We start from the raw sequence: 17,370 nt of genomic DNA, 5'->3' as shown, positions 1-17,370 counted from the left end.
GGCTACCACACGGCCTACCTGCCTGCTGTGCTCACTCCTGCAGCGCTGTGAGGGGCCGCCAGGCCGTGCTGCTCAGTGTCACGGGCAGAGAGCCACTCTGGCATAGCAGTGCTCGGGAGCCAGCTCAGGACCTCACGCTTGGCGCTCCACTGCTTATCTCACTGCTCCACCTGTGCCAGAGCCCGGGGCGGCGGCCCTGCAGGACTGAGGGGCGCTGGTCAGAATGCCAGTTTCCAGGCCACAGCTGCTGCAGACATGAATGGACAGCATGGGAGGCCTGGGGGAAGAAGGCTGAAGTCCTCAGTCCAGTCAAGAGTTCCAGCTTTTCTGGCCCAGGAGACAGCGTGATGGTTCTGCAAAAGACTCTCCTGTCTGAGGCTCAGAGGTCTGAGGTTCAAGCCCCAGCACCACCGTCCGTCAGAGCTCATCAGGGCTCTGGTGTCTCTGTCTCTGTTCCTATAGTAAAATAAAACAAATTAAATAAGAAAGAGAGGGGAGTGGGTGGGTGGTGGCAAGCTTGCTTGAGTGTACACATTATACAGTGACAAGGACTAGGTTCAAGCCCCGGTCCCGCCCTGCCCAGCCCCACAGGGAGAAGGCTTCATGATTCATGAGTGTTGGAGCCGCTCTGCAAGTGTCTGTCTCTCTTCCTCTTTATCTTCCCTCTCAACATCTCTCTGCCCTAGCAAATAAAATCAAACTCAAGAAAAAAGTGAGGGAGCGAGCGAGCGAGCGAGACTCAGCTCTCTGCAGCCACTCCTCGTCCAGTGACGGGGGCTCGCGGGGTCAGGCCCCGGTCCCCGGCTGAGGAGCTCGGGGAGGGTGTGCGACAGCCGGGGTCCCTGGCTGAGGAGCTCGGGGAGGGTGTGCGACAGCCCAGCCGGCTGCAGCCCCCGCTGTGGTGAAAGGGCCCAGACACTGCAGAGTCTAAGACTTTCTACGCCAGGGCTGGGCCTCTGCTCAGACGTTTCTGGGAAGAGAAGCATTTCCAGGGAAAGATGGAGCGTCACGGAGGCGTGGAGGAGGGGGCTCAGGACAAGCCGGCCCACCCACTTCCCGGCGCCCACACCCCAGCCAGAGCCCCCACTCCCTGCCTCCGGGCCTCCCTAACCTCATCCAGGCCCCCACCCCGCCCAGGGCCCACTCCTCCAGGCCACGCACAGCCCGGTCCAGGCCCAGGGAGAGCAGCTCCGCACACCCGGCAGATGGGTGACCCTGCGACTGCGGCGAGACCTGGCACCGCGGCTGCCTGGCCAGTGGGCCCGGCCTGAAGCCCCAGCCCTCAGCTGCCCCCACCTCTCCCCTCCTCCCTGCCCCCTCCCCTCTGCCCTCCTCCCTGCCCCCTCCCCTCTGCCCTCCTCCCTGCCCCCTCCCCCCCTGCCCGCCTCCCCTGCCCCCTCCCCGCCTCCCCTGCCCCCTCCCCGCCTCCCCTGCCCCCGCCCGCGCCCCCAGCAGGCCCCACCCCGCCCCCTGCTCTGCCCGCCCCCGCCCCATCCCTCCAGGCCCGCCCCACCCCGACAGACTCCGCCCACACCGCCCCTCCCATCCCACCAGTTCCCTAGGCCCCGCCCCCCCTGTCAAGCCCTGCCCCAGGCTCGGCCAATCCCGTCAGTCCCCGCCCATCTCTTCAGGCTCCGCCCCAGTCCTGCCGCCCCAGGCCACGCCCACCCACGGGACCCCACCCCCAGGCCCCGCCCCATCCATTCAGGCCCCGCCCACCCCGCAGACTCCCCAGCACCGCCTCCAGGCCCCGCCCCATCCCGACAGGCCCCGCCCTCGTGCCACGCCCCCCGCCCCCTGCGCGGAGCCGCCCCGAGGGCGCCCGCGGAGCTGCAAAGCGGTTCCGACCCGGACCCGGACCCGGACCCCGACCCCGACCCCGACCCGGACCCCGACCCCGGAGCCGGGGCCGAGTCGCACGCTAGTCGGCAGGCTGGGGGGCCGGGGGCGCGGGCGAGGCGGGCGGGGGGCGCGCGGGGGCGGCGGGGGCGGGGGCTCCTCGGCGTCCCCCCGCGGGGTCCCCACGCTGCCGCGGCCCGAGCCGGGCGCCGCCTTCCCGCCGGGACACTTCAGGGACCCCAAGCGGCTCTACTGCAAGAACGGCGGCTTCTTCCTGCGCATCCACCCCGACGGCCGCGTGGACGGCGCCCGCGACAGGAGCGACCCCCGCGGTGAGCCGAGCCGAGACGCCAGAGAGACACCCGGGAACCCCCACCCCGGGGACCCCCAGAGACACACCCCGGGGACCCCCCACCCCGGGGACCCCCACCCCGGGGACCCCCGCCCCGGGGACCCCCAGAGACACACCCCGGGGACCCCCACCCCGAGACGCCAGACACCCCGAGACCGCCAGAGAGACACCCCGGGGACCCCCACCCCGGGGACCCCCAGAGACACACCCCGGGGACCCCCACCCCGGGGACCCCCACCCCGGGGACCCCCAGAGACACACCCCGGGGACCCTCACCCCGGGGACCCCCACCCCGGGGACCCCCGCCCCGGGGACCCCCAGAGACACACCCCGGGGACCCTCACCCCGAGACGCCAGACACCCCGAGACCGCCAGAGAGACACCCCGGGGACCCCCACCCCAGGGACCCCCACCCCGGGGACCCCCAGAGAGACACCCCGGGGACCCTCACCCCAGACCCCCAGAGAGACACCCCCAGGGACCCTCACCCCGAGACCCCCAGAGAGACACCCCCAGGGACCCTCACCCCGAGACCCCCAGAGAGACACCCCCGGGGACCCCCACCCCGAGACCCCCAGAGTGACACCCCCGGGAACCCTCACCCCGAGACCCCCAGAGAGACACCCTCAGGGAGCCCCACCCCGAGACCCCCAGAGTGACACCCCCGGGGACTTTCACCCCGAGACCCCCAGAGAGACACCCCCAGGGACCCCCACCCCGAGACCCCCAGAGTGACACCCCCGGGGACTTTCACCCCGAGACCCCCAGAGAGACACCCCCGGGGACCCCCAACCCGAGACCCCCAGAGAGACACCCCTGGGGACCCCCAACCCGAGACCCCCAGAGAGACACCCCCGGGGACCCCCAGAGAGACACCCCCAGGGACCCCCACCCCGAGACCCCCAGAGTGACACACCCGGGGACCCTCACCCCGAGACCCCCAGAGTGACACCCCCGGGAACCCTCACCCCGAGACCCCCAGAGAGACACCCTCAGGGAGCCCCACCCCGAGACCCCCAGAGTGACACCCCCGGGGACTTTCACCCCGAGACCCCCAGAGAGACACCCCCAGGGACCCCCACCCCGAGACCCCCAGAGTGACACACCCGGGGACCCTCACCCCGAGACCCCCCAGGGACCCCCACCCTGAGGCCCCCGGAGAGACACCCCCGGGGACCCCACCCCGAGACCCCCAGAGTGACACCCCCAAGGACCCTCACCCTGAGACCCCCCGGGGACCCCCACCCCGAGGGACCCAACACCTCCTCCGTGAGAGGCACCCCCTAGAGAGCCCCAGGAGAACCCCCAGGTGGGCTCAGTCGAGGAACCCCCCAGAGACCTCCCCGGGAGACCCCGTGGTGAACCGAGGCCGAGAGAACCCCCCAGGCCCCCATGGAGACCCCCCTAGAGGCCCCTGGGTGAGCCATGGTGGGAGGGGAGAGACTGTGGGAGAGACTCCTTAGGGACCCCCAGGAACCCTGGACAAGCCCACCCCAGAGACTGCCAGAGAGACGCCTCAGAGAGATCCCAGGATTGCCGTCTGGGGAGACAACTCCCTTGGAGAGACCCCAGAAGAGACCACCCCGGAAAGGCGTCCCCCAGACATAACAGATAGGCCGCAAAGGGCCCCCGCAGAGACAGCTCCAGGAGAGACCCCTGAGAAACCCCAGGATTGCCCTCCACACACCCAGACCCCCAGGAGCGACCCCCAGGCCTCCCCCAGATAGGCCCATGGACAGTCTAGCGGGATAGACCCCCAAAGAGTCCCACCTTGCTGGGACACCCAGACCCTGTGGACAGCGCCCTCGCCCTGCTGGGGTCCCCTCTAGCTGTGACAGCCTGAGCTCAATTCTTCCAGGAAGCCCCCACCACCAGGACCCCCGAGACTGCCCCACACACAGCTACACAGCCCCATGGAGACCCTTGCCCAGCAACCCCTGCCCCCAGACTCAGGTCCTCCTGGGCACAGAGGCAGGCTCAGAGCCCCCAACCCCAGTCCGCAGGAGCTCCATGGAGTCCCCAACCCTACAGGGAGCCTCCAAACCCCTGAAATTTGCCCAGGAGTCCCTCCAGGACCACCACCTGGAGCGGCCAGCCCCACCCCCAGAGACATGCACTAACCCACTAGCACAGACCCCCACCCAGAAACCCCTCGTGGAGACCCAGACAACCCTCCCTGCCCCCAGCCATTTCTCCCCAGCCCCATCCTGAACCCCCGGTCTTCATCTCAGTGCCTGCCCCTTAGGGCACCCGGAGACTGGTGGTGCACCCAGACGTGCCTCCCACACTACCCTGGTGGCCAGCACATCCTGGACACCCAGGTAGACTGCCCGCTAGGGGTCCAGATGGACGCTGATTCTGAGTATATGTGCAGACAGTGACGGGAAGGCTGAGCCACCTTCTCTGGGACACTGAGCCACATTCTCTGAGACCCTGAGCCTCCTTCTCTGGGACCCTGAGCCACATTCTCTGGGACCCTGAGCCTCCTTCTCTGGGACCCTGAGCCTCCTTCTCTGGGACCCTGAGCCTCCTTCTCTGAGACCCTGAGTCACCTTCTCTGGGACCCTGAGCCTCCTTCTCTGAGACCCTGAGTCACCTTCTCTGGGACCCTGAGCCTCCTTCTCTGAGACCCTGAGCCACCTTCTCTGGGACCCTGAGCCTCCTTCTCTGAGACCCTGAGTCACCTTCTCTGGGACCCTGAGCCTCCTTCTCTGAGACCCTGAGCCACCTTCTCTGGGACCCTGAGCCTCCTTCTCTGAGACCCTGAGCCTCCTTCTTTGAGACCCTGAGCCTCCTTCTCTGGGACCCTGAGCCTCCTTCTTTGAGACCCTGAGCCTCCTTTTCTGAGACCCTGAGCCTCCTTCTTTGAGACCCTGAGCCTCCTTTTCTGAGACCCTGAGCCTCCTTTTCTGAGACCCTGAGCCTCCTTCTCTGAGACCCTGAGCCTCCTTCTTTGAGACCCTGAGCCTCCTTTTCTGAGACCCTGAGCCTCCTTCTCTGGGACCCTGAGCCTCCTTTTCTGAGACCCTGAGCCTCCTTCTCTGAGACCCTGAGCCTCCTTCTCTGGGACCCTGAGCCTCCCTCTCTGGGACCCTGAGCCTCCTTCTCTGAGACCCTGAGCCTCCCTCTCTGGGACCCTGAGCCTCCCTTTCTGGGACCCTGAGCCTCCTTCTCTGAGACCCTGAGTCACCTTCTCTGGGACCCTGAGCCTCCTTCTCTGGGACCCTGAGCCTCCTTCTCTGAGACCCTGAGCCTCCTTCTCTGAGACCCTGAGCCTCCTTCTCTGGGACCCTGAGCCTCCTTCTCTGAGACCCTGAGCCTCCTTCTCTGAGACCCTGAGCCTCCTTCTCTGAGACCCTGAGCCTCCTTCTCTGGGACCCTGAGCCTCCCTCTCTGGGACCCTGAGCCTTGTGTCCTGGGCCTTAGTTGCTGCCATGGTCAGGTTTGTGTGGATGTGCTGAGTGCCATGGTTCCCTAGGCCCCAGCCAGTGGGCTCATGGTGCTGACTTGTGAGGGTTGCTGAGTCCCCTGCCCGTGGTTGACGGTGCGGGGAGGTGCATCTTCTGCTTTCTGTCTCACATAACCTGGAATGTTCCACTGAGCCCTGAGAGCTTCTGCCCTGTGGGGGTTTGCGTGGAACCCGTGTTTGCCTGTGTGAACATGGGCGTGTGTGTGCATATGTGCGTGTGAATGTGTAGGCCTGTGTGCACTGTGTGTGTCCTGTGAGTCCACCCTGTCCTGCAGCCACCGTGACCCCACAGTGCAGGCCGTGTCCCCCTCAATCCCCGGTCACTCAGCCCCCACCTCTTGTACCACAGTGAGCAGCCCTGGAGGCGCGGGTCCATCCCTCCCACCTGTGCTGTGTCTGGGGATGGGATGGTACAGTCTCACCGGCCAGGGGACCTGCCTGCCCTCCTTCCTGAGCGAAATCACTTTGCAAATAGGAATCAGTCAGGCTGAGTGGTCAGCACAAAGCTGGAAATGGTCAGCAGCACTGCCCGGGGTACGGGGGTGAGGGGTCCAGAGCGCCAGGTGTGTGCGTGTGCATGTGTGCATGTGTGCGCGCACCTATCTGTGTGTTACGTGTCCCTCTTGGTCACACAGCGTGGACTGGATGGGAGCTGAGGGTCCTGCCGTCCAGGCGCTGGTTCTGGGGTGCCCAGTCCTGTGCTTTCCCTGCTGGGCATCCTCCTGTCCCTTTCCCTCTGCCCGAGGAGCTGTTGAAGAGACTCCAGGGCAAATGTCACCTCGGGTGAACCATCAGACCGGCTGGCCTCCTGCGTGTCTCCCTGGCCAGGCACTTGAGCGGAAGTGCGGGGGAGGGAGGTGTGCTGCTTGAGCCTGGTTTTGGCTGTTTGACACGCTTGCTGCACACCCAGAAGGCCGTGACCCTGGCGGCAGGATGCTGGCAGACAGTGTCCCAGGGCCCACAGGGGATGCTGCAGGAGGGAGCAGGGCGGCACCACTGGCACAGTGGGCTCTGCTGTGGGTGTGGGGCTGTGACATGCCAGTCTGGGGTTCTGGGCCCTCAGCCGGCCGGCAGCCTCCACGCCACCTGGGGACCGATGTTGGGAGCCACGTGCTCCTGTGGGTCCAGGGCAGAGGAGCCACGGCCCTGCCCCAAATGCCTGGCTCTGGTCGCGTGCCCAGGACGGGGTGAGACAGCTCACGGCTGCCCCAGGGCCCGCTGTGAGACTTGTGACAGTCCCCGCTCCCAGCCCCCAGCCTCCAGACAGGTGCCGCCTGCCACCTGCGGCCGGCCGTGTCACAACTTCTGGAAGGCTTAGGGATGCCTGGTGGGGCACTGCAAGCAGGCTGGGGGCGGGACATGGCCATCTATGAGCTAACTGCCCCTCAGCACCTAGGCCCTCCGGTCACTCGCTGGGGTCTGTCACCTTCACTGGGGGCTGTCAGCCTTGTGTGGAGGCCAGCACCATCCAGGAGCCTAAGAGTGGGGGACCTGGCCTGGGGGGACCAGCTGTGCTGGGCATTGCATTGGGGGCTTCTGCTCAGAGGGGCCGGGGCAGGCCTGGCCGGGGGGGCAGCTGGGGGTCACTCTGGGCACAGTGTCCTGTGAAAGCACTGTCCCCAGCACTGGAGGCCCCAACGGTGCCCCCCACCTCCCGCGCTCCCGGGCAGGGCCCCTCAGCCTCTCTCCTCCCCGTCTAGCCGGTGCCGAGGCCTCCCCTCCCGGCTGGGGGGTGAGGGCCCCCTGGAGCCAGCGGCCTTGGTGAGGGCAGAGCCCCATGGTCTGCTCCTGCCCTGTTCCCAAGTGGAAAAGCAGCCCCAAGGTCTGCAGCCTGCTTACAAGGCGACTCGGTGCCCCCCAAGCTTCCATGGCCCCCCGCCCCCACCAGCTGCCCAGGTGGTGCGGCTTTCTGAGGAACCTGATTTGTCAACCGAGAAGCAGTGAGTGTGTGTGTGTGTGTGTGTGTGTGTGTGTGTGTGTGTGTGTGTGTGTGTAAATGATGCTCTGGGGAGGGGGCCTATGGAGGAGATGGGACCCAGGAGAGGGGGGCTGGAGGAAGGGGTTTCTGGAAGGGGAGTGGCAGGGAGAGGGACCCCATGGAATGGGGGGCCCTGCTGCCAAGAAGTGACTCCTGGAAGCTGTGCTCCTGTTCTCTCCCCAAGATTCTTCCCCAGGTGGGGGGCATCCCATGTCCTGGGACACGACTGTCCAGAGCTGTCCCCTCAGGATCTGCTGTCCAGGGCTGTCCCCTCAGGTCCTGCTGTCCAGGGCTGTCCCCTCAGGATCTGCTGTCCAGGGCTGTCCCCTCAGGTCCCCCTGTCCAGGGCTGTCCCCTCAGGTCCCCCTGTCCCCTGTCCAGAGCTGTCCCCCCAGGATCTGCTGTCCCCTCAGGTCCTGCTGTCCAGGGCTGACCCCCCAGTATCTGCTGTCCAAGGCTGACCCGCCAGTATCTGCTGACCCCCCTCAGCCTCTGCTGTCCAGGGCTGTCCCCCCAGGTCCTGCTGTTCAGGGCTGTCTCCTCAGGATCTGCTGTCCAGGGCTGTCCCCTCAGGTCCCACTGTCCAGGGCTGACCCCCCAAGATCTGCTGTCCAGGGCTGTCCCCTCAGGTCCTGCTGTCCAGAGCTGTCCCCCCAGGTCCTGCTGTCCAGGGCTGTCCCCTCAGCATCTGATGTCCAGGGCTGTCCCCCAGGACCTGCTGTCCCCCACGTCCCACTGTCCAGGGCTGTCCCCCCAGGTCCTGCTGTCCAGGGCTGTCCCCCCAGGTCCTGCTGTCCAGAGCTGTCCCCTCAGGTCCTGCTGTCCAGAGCTGTCCCCCCAGGTCCCGCTGTCCAGGGCTGTCCCCCCAGGTCCCGCTGTCCAGGGCTGTCCCCCCAGGTCCCACTGTCTAGGGCAGTCCGCTCAGGGTCTGTTTTCAAGGGTCTCCCCGGCCAGGCTGACAGCCGTTCTTTGTAGTGAAGCTGCAGCTGCAGGCTGAGGAGAGGGGTGTCGTGTCCATCAAGGGTCTGTGCGCTGACCGCTACCTGGCCATGAAGGAGGATGGCCGGCTGCTGGCCTCGGTGAGTGGACCCTCTGCCTGGATGGCAGAGTCTGCGTGGGGCTGGGGGTGGGTGGGCCGGGCCGGCCGTGCTGAGCCTGCCCAGAGGCTTCCAGGAGGGCGGTTGACGCACCACAGGCAAGAGGCAGACGGCCCCTCCCCAGCCAACGCTGGGCCCTCTGTGTCCTCACTGCTGCTGTCCCTCCAGGCACATGCCCTGGACATGCCGTCAGACTGGCTGAGCTCTGTGGGGGAGCAGCGTCCACTCCGGGGAGCACCTCGTCTCTGCATGGAGGGAGGGAGCCCCTGTCCCCGTGAAAGTCGCTTTCTGAGCTCAGACGCAGGGGAAGTGGCTGTCTTGTTTGTGTGTGTGTGTACCTGGATCTCTCACTCGCAGGATCTCACATCTCGGGTCAGAGAGACAGAGAGAGACATTGCAGTACAAGCTTCCCCAGGGGTCTCTGAGGCTCCGCTCCCCCAGACTGACGGCCGTTATTAAACTGTCCGGCAGCAAGGCCACGCCGGGGCAGAGGCGGCCAAAGGAGGTAGCCGAGGGCCGAGCTTCCCGGGACCGTCCTCCCCAGTGGTGCTCCTGTGCTTCTGCTCGAGGGAAGGCAGCCCCCCCACACGCCTCGTCTGTTTTCCATTCTCAGAAGTGGTGCAAGCAGAGCATTCTTGGCTTCATGTCACGCAAGCTCCCTTGTTTGCCAAAACTGCTAAATCACAGTTCTGTACCAGAAAAGCCGGGGGTGAGGGATGCCCACCCGTCTGCAGACTGGCTGTGCGGCCTGGGCAGGGGCGAGGAGGGAGGGGCTGCTCCAGGGCAGAGGGAGGACGGGGGCTGCCCGAGGGGGGAGCCCAGAGGGGCTGAGGGCAGGGAGCTTTGCTGAGTAGCTTCCTCACCCCCACCCAGCTGACAGGGTGCTGGGATCTCCCCCCCTCAGCTGACAGGGTGCTGGGTCTCTCCCCCCTCAGCTAACAGGGTGCTGGGATCTCTCCCCCTCAGCTGACAGGGTGCTGGGGCCTCTCCACCTCAGCTGACAGGGTGCTGGGATCTCCCCCCCTCAGCTGACAGGATGCTGGGTCTCTCCCCGCTCAGCTGACAGGGTGCTGGGGCCTCTCCCCCTCAGCTGACAGGGTGCTGGGGCCTTTCCCCCTCAGCTGACAGGGTGCTGGGTTCTCTCCCCCCTCAGCTGACATGGTGCTGGGATCTCTCCCCCTCAGCTGACAGGGTGCTGGGATCTCCCCCCCTCAGCTGACAGGGTGCTGGGGTCTCTCCCCCTCAGCTGACAGGGTGCTGGGGTCTCTCCCCCTCAGCTGACAGGGTGCTGGGTTCTCTCCCCCTCAGCTGACAGGCTGCTGGGATCTCCCCCCCCTCAGCTGACAGGGTGCTGGGTTCTCTCCCCCTCAGCTGACAGGGTGCTGGGGTCTCTCCCCCTCAGCTGACAGGGTGCTGGGATCTCCCCCCTCAGCTGACAGGGTGTTGGGGCCTCTCCCCCCTCAGCTGACAGGGTGCTGGAATCTCTCCCCCTCAGCTAACAGGGTGCTGGGATCTCCCCCCTCAGCTGACAGGGTGCTGGGGCCTCTCCCCCCTCAGCTGACAGGGTGCTGGGGCCTCTCCCCCTTCAACTGACAGGGTGCTGGGGCCTCTCCCCCCTCAGCTGACAGGGTGCTGGGGCCTCTCCCCCCTCAGCTGACAGGGTGCTGGGTTCTCTCCCCCTCAGCTGACAGGGTGCTAGGTTCTCTCCCCCTCAGCTGACAGGGTGCTGGGGTCTCTCCCCCTCAGCTGACAGGGTGCTGGGGTCTCTCCCTCCTCAGCTGACAGGGTGCTGGGATCTCCACCCCTCAGCTGACAGGGTGCTGGGGCCTCTCCCCCTCAGCTGACAGGGTGCTGGGATCTCCCCCCCTCAGCTGACAGGGTGCTGGGTCTCTCCCCGCTCAGCTGACAGGGTGCTGGGGCCTCTCCCCCTCAGCTGACAGGGTGCTGGGATCTCCCCCCCTCAGCTGACAGGGTGCTGGGGTCTCTTCCCCCCCTCAGCTGACAGGGTGCTGGGGCCTCTCCCCCTCAGCTGACATGGTGCTGGGGCCTCTCCCCCCTCAGCTGACAGGGTGCTGGGGTCTCTCCCCCCTCAGCTGACAGGGTGCTGAGTCTCTCCCCGCTCAGCTGACAGGGTGCTGGGTCTCTCCCCGCTCAGCTGACAGGGTGCTGGGTTCTCTCCCCCTCAGCTGACAGGGTGCTGGGGTCTCTCCCCCTCAGCTGACAGGGTGCTGGGGTCTCTCCCCCTCAGCTGACAGGGTGCTGGGGTCTCTCCCCCTCAGCTGACAGGGTGCTGGGGTCTCTCCCCCTCAGCTGACAGGGTGCTGGGGCCTCTCCCCCTCAGCTGACAGGGTGCTGGGGCCTCTCCCCCTCAGCTGACAGGGTGCTGAGTCTCTCCCCGCTCAGCTGACAGGGTGCTGGGTCTCTCCCCGCTCAGCTGACAGGGTGCTGGGTTCTCTCCCCCTCAGCTGACAGGGTGCTGGGGTCTCTCCCCCTCAGCTGACAGGGTGCTGGGGTCTCTCCCCCTCAGCTGACAGGGTGCTGGGGTCTCTCTCCCTCAGCTGACAGGGTGCTGGGATCTCCCCCCCTCAGCTGACAGGGTGCTGGGGCCTCTCCCCCTCAGCTGACAGGGTGCTGGGGCCTCTCCCCCTCAGCTGACAGGGTGCTGGGGCCTCCCCCCCCATATGGACACTGACGAGCCAATGCTGGCTATTCCCTGGGCGACACTGTCCCCTGGGGTCACTGGCGGGCCGGTACCAACTGAGCCCTGGCAGGCACTTGCTGGCCTGTGCTGTCACCGTGGAGCTCCAGGCCCCCTTCATGCCTGTCTCCCACTGTCCTTGCTGGTTTAGGGTGCTGCCCGGTGACGGGCTCCAGTGGCTGGGCCCTGCTTTCCTGAGAGGTGGGGACACACTGGGACAGAGCCGTCACCACACACTCACTCCTGCATCTCTGTGACTCTGGAGCAGGTGGCCAAGCTGGTCCCTGTCCACACTGGGCTTCACCTTGCCCTTCCTGTCCTCTCTGTGCCCTTCCTGTCCCTTCTGTCTCCTTCCTGTCCCACTTTTGCCCTTCTTGTTCCTTCTGTTCTCTCCTGTCCCCTCTGTGTCCTTCCTGTCCCCGTGGGTGCCCTCCCCCTGGAGCACTCTCGGTGGCTGAGGCCCAGCCCTGCAGCGTGCCCCGTCCCTTCATGGTCGGTCCCTGCTGCCCCGTCCCTCTGCGCACTCCGTGGCACGGGGTCTCAGTCCGGTGCTCCTGTCTCGCAGAAGCTTGTCACGGATGAGTGCTTCTTCCTGGAGCGGCTGGAGGCCAACAACTACAACACCTACCGCTCTCGCAAGTACTCAGGCTGGTACGTGGCGCTCAAGCGCACCGGCCAGTACAAGCTGGGGCCACGCACTGGCCCTGGCCAGAAGGCCATCCTCTTCCTCCCCATGTCTGCCAAGAGTTGAGGCCCGGCATCTGCCCATCACGCGGCCCAGCACACCGACGGCTTCTGTCACGCAGCACCATGGGGCCCAGAGTGTGTGCGGCCTCCCTCGGTGGCTCTACTGGCCGTCTCCGGCCCCTGCGGGCAGCTGGGGTGCTGCCGCCCTCCCCACTGCCGGGCAGCCGCATCTGTGCGGCCCCAGTGATGTAGTGTCCCCGGCGAGGGACCTGTGAGCGTGCGTCTGTCTCCTCACACTCGCTCACGCACACACGCACGCAGGTGTGTGTCCATGTGGTGGGCCGTGCCAGATGTCCCCCCGCCCCACGTCCCCGGCGGCAGCTGAGCTCAGGCCGCCACCCCCAGCAGACGGACAGAAGCACCCACTGCCTCGGCCCGGGGTTGCCTCCAGGGGTGAGGGGTGAGTGGTGAGGGGATGGCAGCCAGGGCACAGCCCACACTCCTGACGGCAACACCTCCCTGTGGCCTGCTGGCGGGAGCACGGGGCCAACTCAAGTCCTTCTTTCCTGAGAAGTGACTCCGAAGACCGGGGCCGTCCCCAGCGCCCACCCCCAGGCCTGGCAAGGCCCCACCGGGCTCGTGACGCAGCAGAGCTGGGTCTCCCGTGTCTGCGGTTCAGTGACACGCACGGTTCTGGGGGGCGTGTCACTGCTCTCTGAGCACCCCCAGCCCCCCAGGTGGGCTCCTCCCTCCCGGTGTTTACGGGCCACGCCCTGCCGGCAGGGAGACTCGCCAGCCCCTGGCTCTGCGAGGCCGGTGTCCATCGGCGCCGCTGGGCTACCCTCGGGGAGACAGTGAGTCACAGCCACCTCCCTGTCCAGACAAGGGCTGGGGGCCCAAGGACAGCACCCCATCCGGTACCTGGGCACTTTGCAGCTTTCCGGAGAGTCTGTGTCCTGAGGGGGTGGGAGAGGGAGAGGGAGAGAGACATGGTGGGCACTGTGAGCCTCCGGCAGCCCTGGCTCCACCTTCGAGACCCCATGACCAAGACAGAGAGGCCCAGGAGCCTTATTAGTCTCCAGGCAGCAGAAAGCAACTCCAGGCGCAACTCAGAGTGTCAGGCTGCCACACATTTGTCACCGAAGCTGCCGGGATGGTGGCTGACATGAGGCCGTTTGGGGGCCACGTCACCCGGTTCATTCTCCTCAGAGCCCAGCTCCATGTGGCCAGGAACCTGGCACATCCCCCAAGGGGCCCCCGGCGGACCAGCTCAGCCTGGACCTCAGGCCTGTCTCCGGTGCCCTCCCTGGAGCCGCTACACCTGTCTGGGGTGGCGACACGCAGACGAAGCAGAGGCCTGGCTCCGGTGCCGCCCAAGCCAGAGTCTGGCCACCCGGCCCGGCCCCACGCGCACTCTCCATCCATCCTCGCCCCCCACCCCCCGGGGGCTTCTGCTCCCCACCCCCTACCTCCAGGTGTCCTTACCGAGGGGGGCTCTGCTTCTCACCTCACAAGCCTCATCTCTGAGGCTGCTCTGGGCACTGGGGATGCATCCTCGGGGCAGGCGCCCACCCTCCTGTGCCCTGCTGTTCGGGGCTGCTTCGTCTGCTCTGAGGAAGAAGGCCACACAAGGACGTGCTGCGAGCCACCAGGCTCAGGCCACAGGGCAGGGGCACCTGTACCCCTGTGCGGCCCTCGCCCCTGCCCCGGGTGCAGGCCTGAGGGGAAGACTCCCTGCACCAGACGCTCTGCCCTGAGACCTCCACAGCTGCAGCGACCCAAGCCCTCCAGCAGACGTGGCCCCAGGACCCGTCTGTCACAGCCTGCCCGGTGACTTTCAGCCTTGCACAGTTCCTACACTTCAGACTCCGTGACTGGCTGGTCAGGGCCCGCCTGCCTGGTGAGTGCCCATCTGCCTTCTTAGGGCCTGCCTGCCTGGTCAGTGTCTGTCTGCCTGCCTGGTCAGAGCCCACTTGCTTGGTCAGTGCCCAGATGCCTGGTCAGTGCCACCTGCCCACCAGGAGCTGGACCAGCTGTGCAGAGGGTGCTTTGGTCCAGCTTCCAGGTGCACCTCCCTGCAGTTGAAGGAGCTGCCTGGTGTGGGTGCTAAGAGTCGGGGCAGACGGCTGTGGCCCTTCAGGCCCAGTCCATGGGTGGTCAGGACAGGTGGGCTTGACCCTTGGGCTGCTGATCAGATAGATGGTAAGGCTGGTTTCTGGTTCTCCATCCAGTTGCTGTCAGGTCAGAGACTCGGAGCCCTTGCATCTCCTTTCCCTCTTCCTGTCTTGAGGGGCCGGGCGCTGTCCCAGGGTCACCTCCAGCCTGGGCTTCATTAGACATTCTCTCGGTTTAGTGAGATAAATATCAGATGAACTTCCCTGAAGGGAGGCTGACACCACCACACGCTGTGGCTGACTTACCTCCAAGTTCACTTAGGTTGGTCTCCACGCTCGGGTCAAGAACTTGCATTCTTCCCATTTGGTCCCAGCAGAGCCACATCCAGAGTGACCGGGGTGCTAGCTTTGCACCCGGGATTCTCACCCTGAGCCCTGTGCAGAGGGCGGTGTGCTTGTCCCGGCTGTCTACACTGACGGAACAAACCGCCGGCTTCCCGGTGTGTCAGCCCTGAAGTGGTCCTGTCAAGTTCCCTCACTTGTTCTCCAACAAGTGGCCTGTGCTCAGCCACAGAGCGAGAAGGCAGCATTTTCCAACTCAGTCAGAAGTGTGTGAGCTGCACTGATGGTTCCTCCAGACTCATGCGGGCCTCCTGGAGCGTCCATGTGTTTGCCGCAGGCAGGCTGGTCAGGTCCTGGGCTGGCAGGGCCCTCGGACACAGACACGAGGCGGCACCAGGAACTGTTCCGACACGCACACGCTTGCATGTTCCTGCTCCCTCCTGCCCTCTTCCTTGGTGATCTTAGCAATCTTTCCCACCTTTTGGGAAGGAGGCAGGTTTTGTTGGGCTGATGTGACAGATTCTGTATGAAAGAAGCATCTACTGAACTTGTGTGATTTAAAGTTGCTGCTAGTTAATGGTTGACAAGCAAACAGAGGACTCCCACAGATGCTGCTACAGGAGCGAGTGTCTGTTTAGTCACCAAAGTGCTGCTTCTAACGTCCACACTGATCTGTGCTGTGTGGATAATCAGACACAGTAAGCTTGGGGTTTGACTTGTTCCGTGTGCTGATATTTTAAGTAAAAATGAACCTGCCTTTCATGTGTTGTGTGAATAAAATGGGTTAGTTCAAGCATGTGCTTTCTTGAGAACTGTTTCTTTTGTGAGGAGGGGTCTTGGACAGGGTAGGCGTGAGAGAAATGGCTGGCAACACAGAGGTGGGCAGGTCGGCTCTTTTGTTCTCTCCCACCCCCAGGGTGAAATCTTTAGGAAGCAACAAGCCTTGCTTCCCTGGTGCCAGTGCCACTGGCACCCAGACCTCGAGGCCAGGCACTTGGTGGGGCAGTAGTTGGGGCCATGATCTGTACGGTCAGACCTGCTGCCGGTCACCACAGGCCATCTTGTGAATGCAGTGATGAGTCTTGGGATCATCTCCTGGCTCCCCTTCTCAATGTTTCTGTCAGTTGTGTGTCTGTGGAAACCAGAGTCTTGTGTGAAAGAGTATTGGGAGGGGTTGGGAGACAGTACAGTGCTTCTGCAGAAAGACTCCTGCCTGAGGCTCTGAGGTTCCAGGTTCAATCCCTAGCACCACCACAAGCCAGAATGGAGCAGGGCTCTGGGGGGCTGGGCTTGGGGGGTGGACACTAGGGCTTTTCTAACAGAGCAATGTTCTGATGGGGCTAACAGGTGCTTCTGAAAATAGCATCTTTCTACATCAAATTATTATTATTATCAGAGCACTAATCAGCTGGTGGTGCTGGAGATTAAACCTGGGACTTTGAAGCCTCAGGCATTACAGTTTCTTTACATTCAACTTTAAATCTTTACCCAGACCTCACTATAAATAATTGTGATTGATTGTGAGCAAATTCAGAAATGGGAACGTCCTGGAAGGGGAGGTGCTAGCTGGAGGCTGGAGTGTCTTGCACAAACCCAGTTCTTGTCCATGAAACCCCACATAGATGGGTGAGTAGCAAGTGGTGTGGGGTGGCCTGTAGTCTCTCTTCCCCCAGAACCTGAGCCCAAGGGTGAAGCGAGAAGACAGCCAAAGATCACGGAGAAACTCTCCTGAGCTGGGCTCGGGATGTGAGAGCACCTACACCAGCAGGGCTGCTAGGTCACATGGACCTAGTGCCTGTAAGGTGGTGCTGTGCTGAACCTAAGCAGATTCTTGAGGAGAAAACGAACCGGTAGATGTCCTGACAGGACCTGCACTGGGCCCTCATGCAGCGAGCCCCGTGGCCCAGTGCTGGGAGCTCTCTTCCTGTCCGCCGTGCTAGTGTTCTTTCAGCAGCCACATGCCCCACACGCCTGTGGTCCCTGCTGGCAACCCGTGTGCCCCTTTTCAGATGTGATGAGTAAACGGAAGGTGCTCACTTCCTGAGTGACTCAGTTCAAGGCCAGCAAAATCAGGGTTAAAACCCAGGCCACAGACCCGAATCCTTTTAATATACTTCACAAGTTGCTTTGCTGTTTCTCACCAAGCCTTTACTGCCAGTGCTGTTCCGTGGCCTTCTGGTCTCACCTTCAGACTCCACTGGAGTCTTCTCCATAAACCAGACAGAATTTCTGGCTGATATTCTTCCAGGCTTAAGAATCTGAACCCAAATCAAACTTGTCATCAAACGTGTTCAACCTAAAATCTCCTGGTTGGTCGCTCTGCTGGCAGTCGACAGTTCCTCTTCTCAGTGATTGTTTCATGAAGAAGTTGTTGCAGACAGGGAAGCAGAGCGGAGCTGATGAGATTTCCATGTGCTCTGCCCGCCTGCAGGAGCACAAAACCTCTCTGTGCTTCAAGTGTAAAATTCCATGATCCCTTTCCCCAATCCTAAAAAAGGAACTTTCCACTCTTGTAAAGTAAATATTCTTCTCCAGTGTTGTCTGGCCTGCTGGCTCAGAGGGTCCACTCGCTGACCCTCCCTCTCTGGCTGGGCTGGGTGCCTGGTGCCCAAAGGCAAAGCAGCCAAGTCGCTTACAAAAATCTGAGACTGTAGTCATTCCACAGTCTTGGGAACAATGGCTGTGAGGACACATTTTCCCTGACGTTTGCCAAGGGAAGCTGGCATGCTTGTGTGTCCGCAGCCCCCTCCTTGGCGTGGACCTGCCAGTCCAAGAGATGGGCCTTTGGGACCTC

General features: G+C 64.1%; 1 protein-coding gene across 1 annotated transcript; it reads left to right on the top strand.

Moving 5' to 3' along the window:
* Positions 1–1,774: 1,774 nt before the first annotated feature.
* Positions 1,775–14,087, top strand: FGF2 (fibroblast growth factor 2; the record flags this gene model as incomplete). The annotated part of the gene is made up of 3 exons (XM_060179167.1): positions 1,775–2,171; positions 8,614–8,717; positions 11,999–14,087. Coding segments are annotated over 3 exons (687 nt in total), but the record flags the coding sequence as incomplete, so codon positions are not given.
* Between the last annotated feature and the right edge of the window lie 3,283 nt (positions 14,088–17,370).

Source organism: Erinaceus europaeus, chromosome 19, assembly GCF_950295315.1.
Source record: "Erinaceus europaeus chromosome 19, mEriEur2.1, whole genome shotgun sequence".
Taxonomy (NCBI): domain Eukaryota; kingdom Metazoa; phylum Chordata; class Mammalia; order Eulipotyphla; family Erinaceidae; genus Erinaceus; species Erinaceus europaeus.
This window is presented reverse-complemented; position numbering and strand designations above follow the sequence as displayed.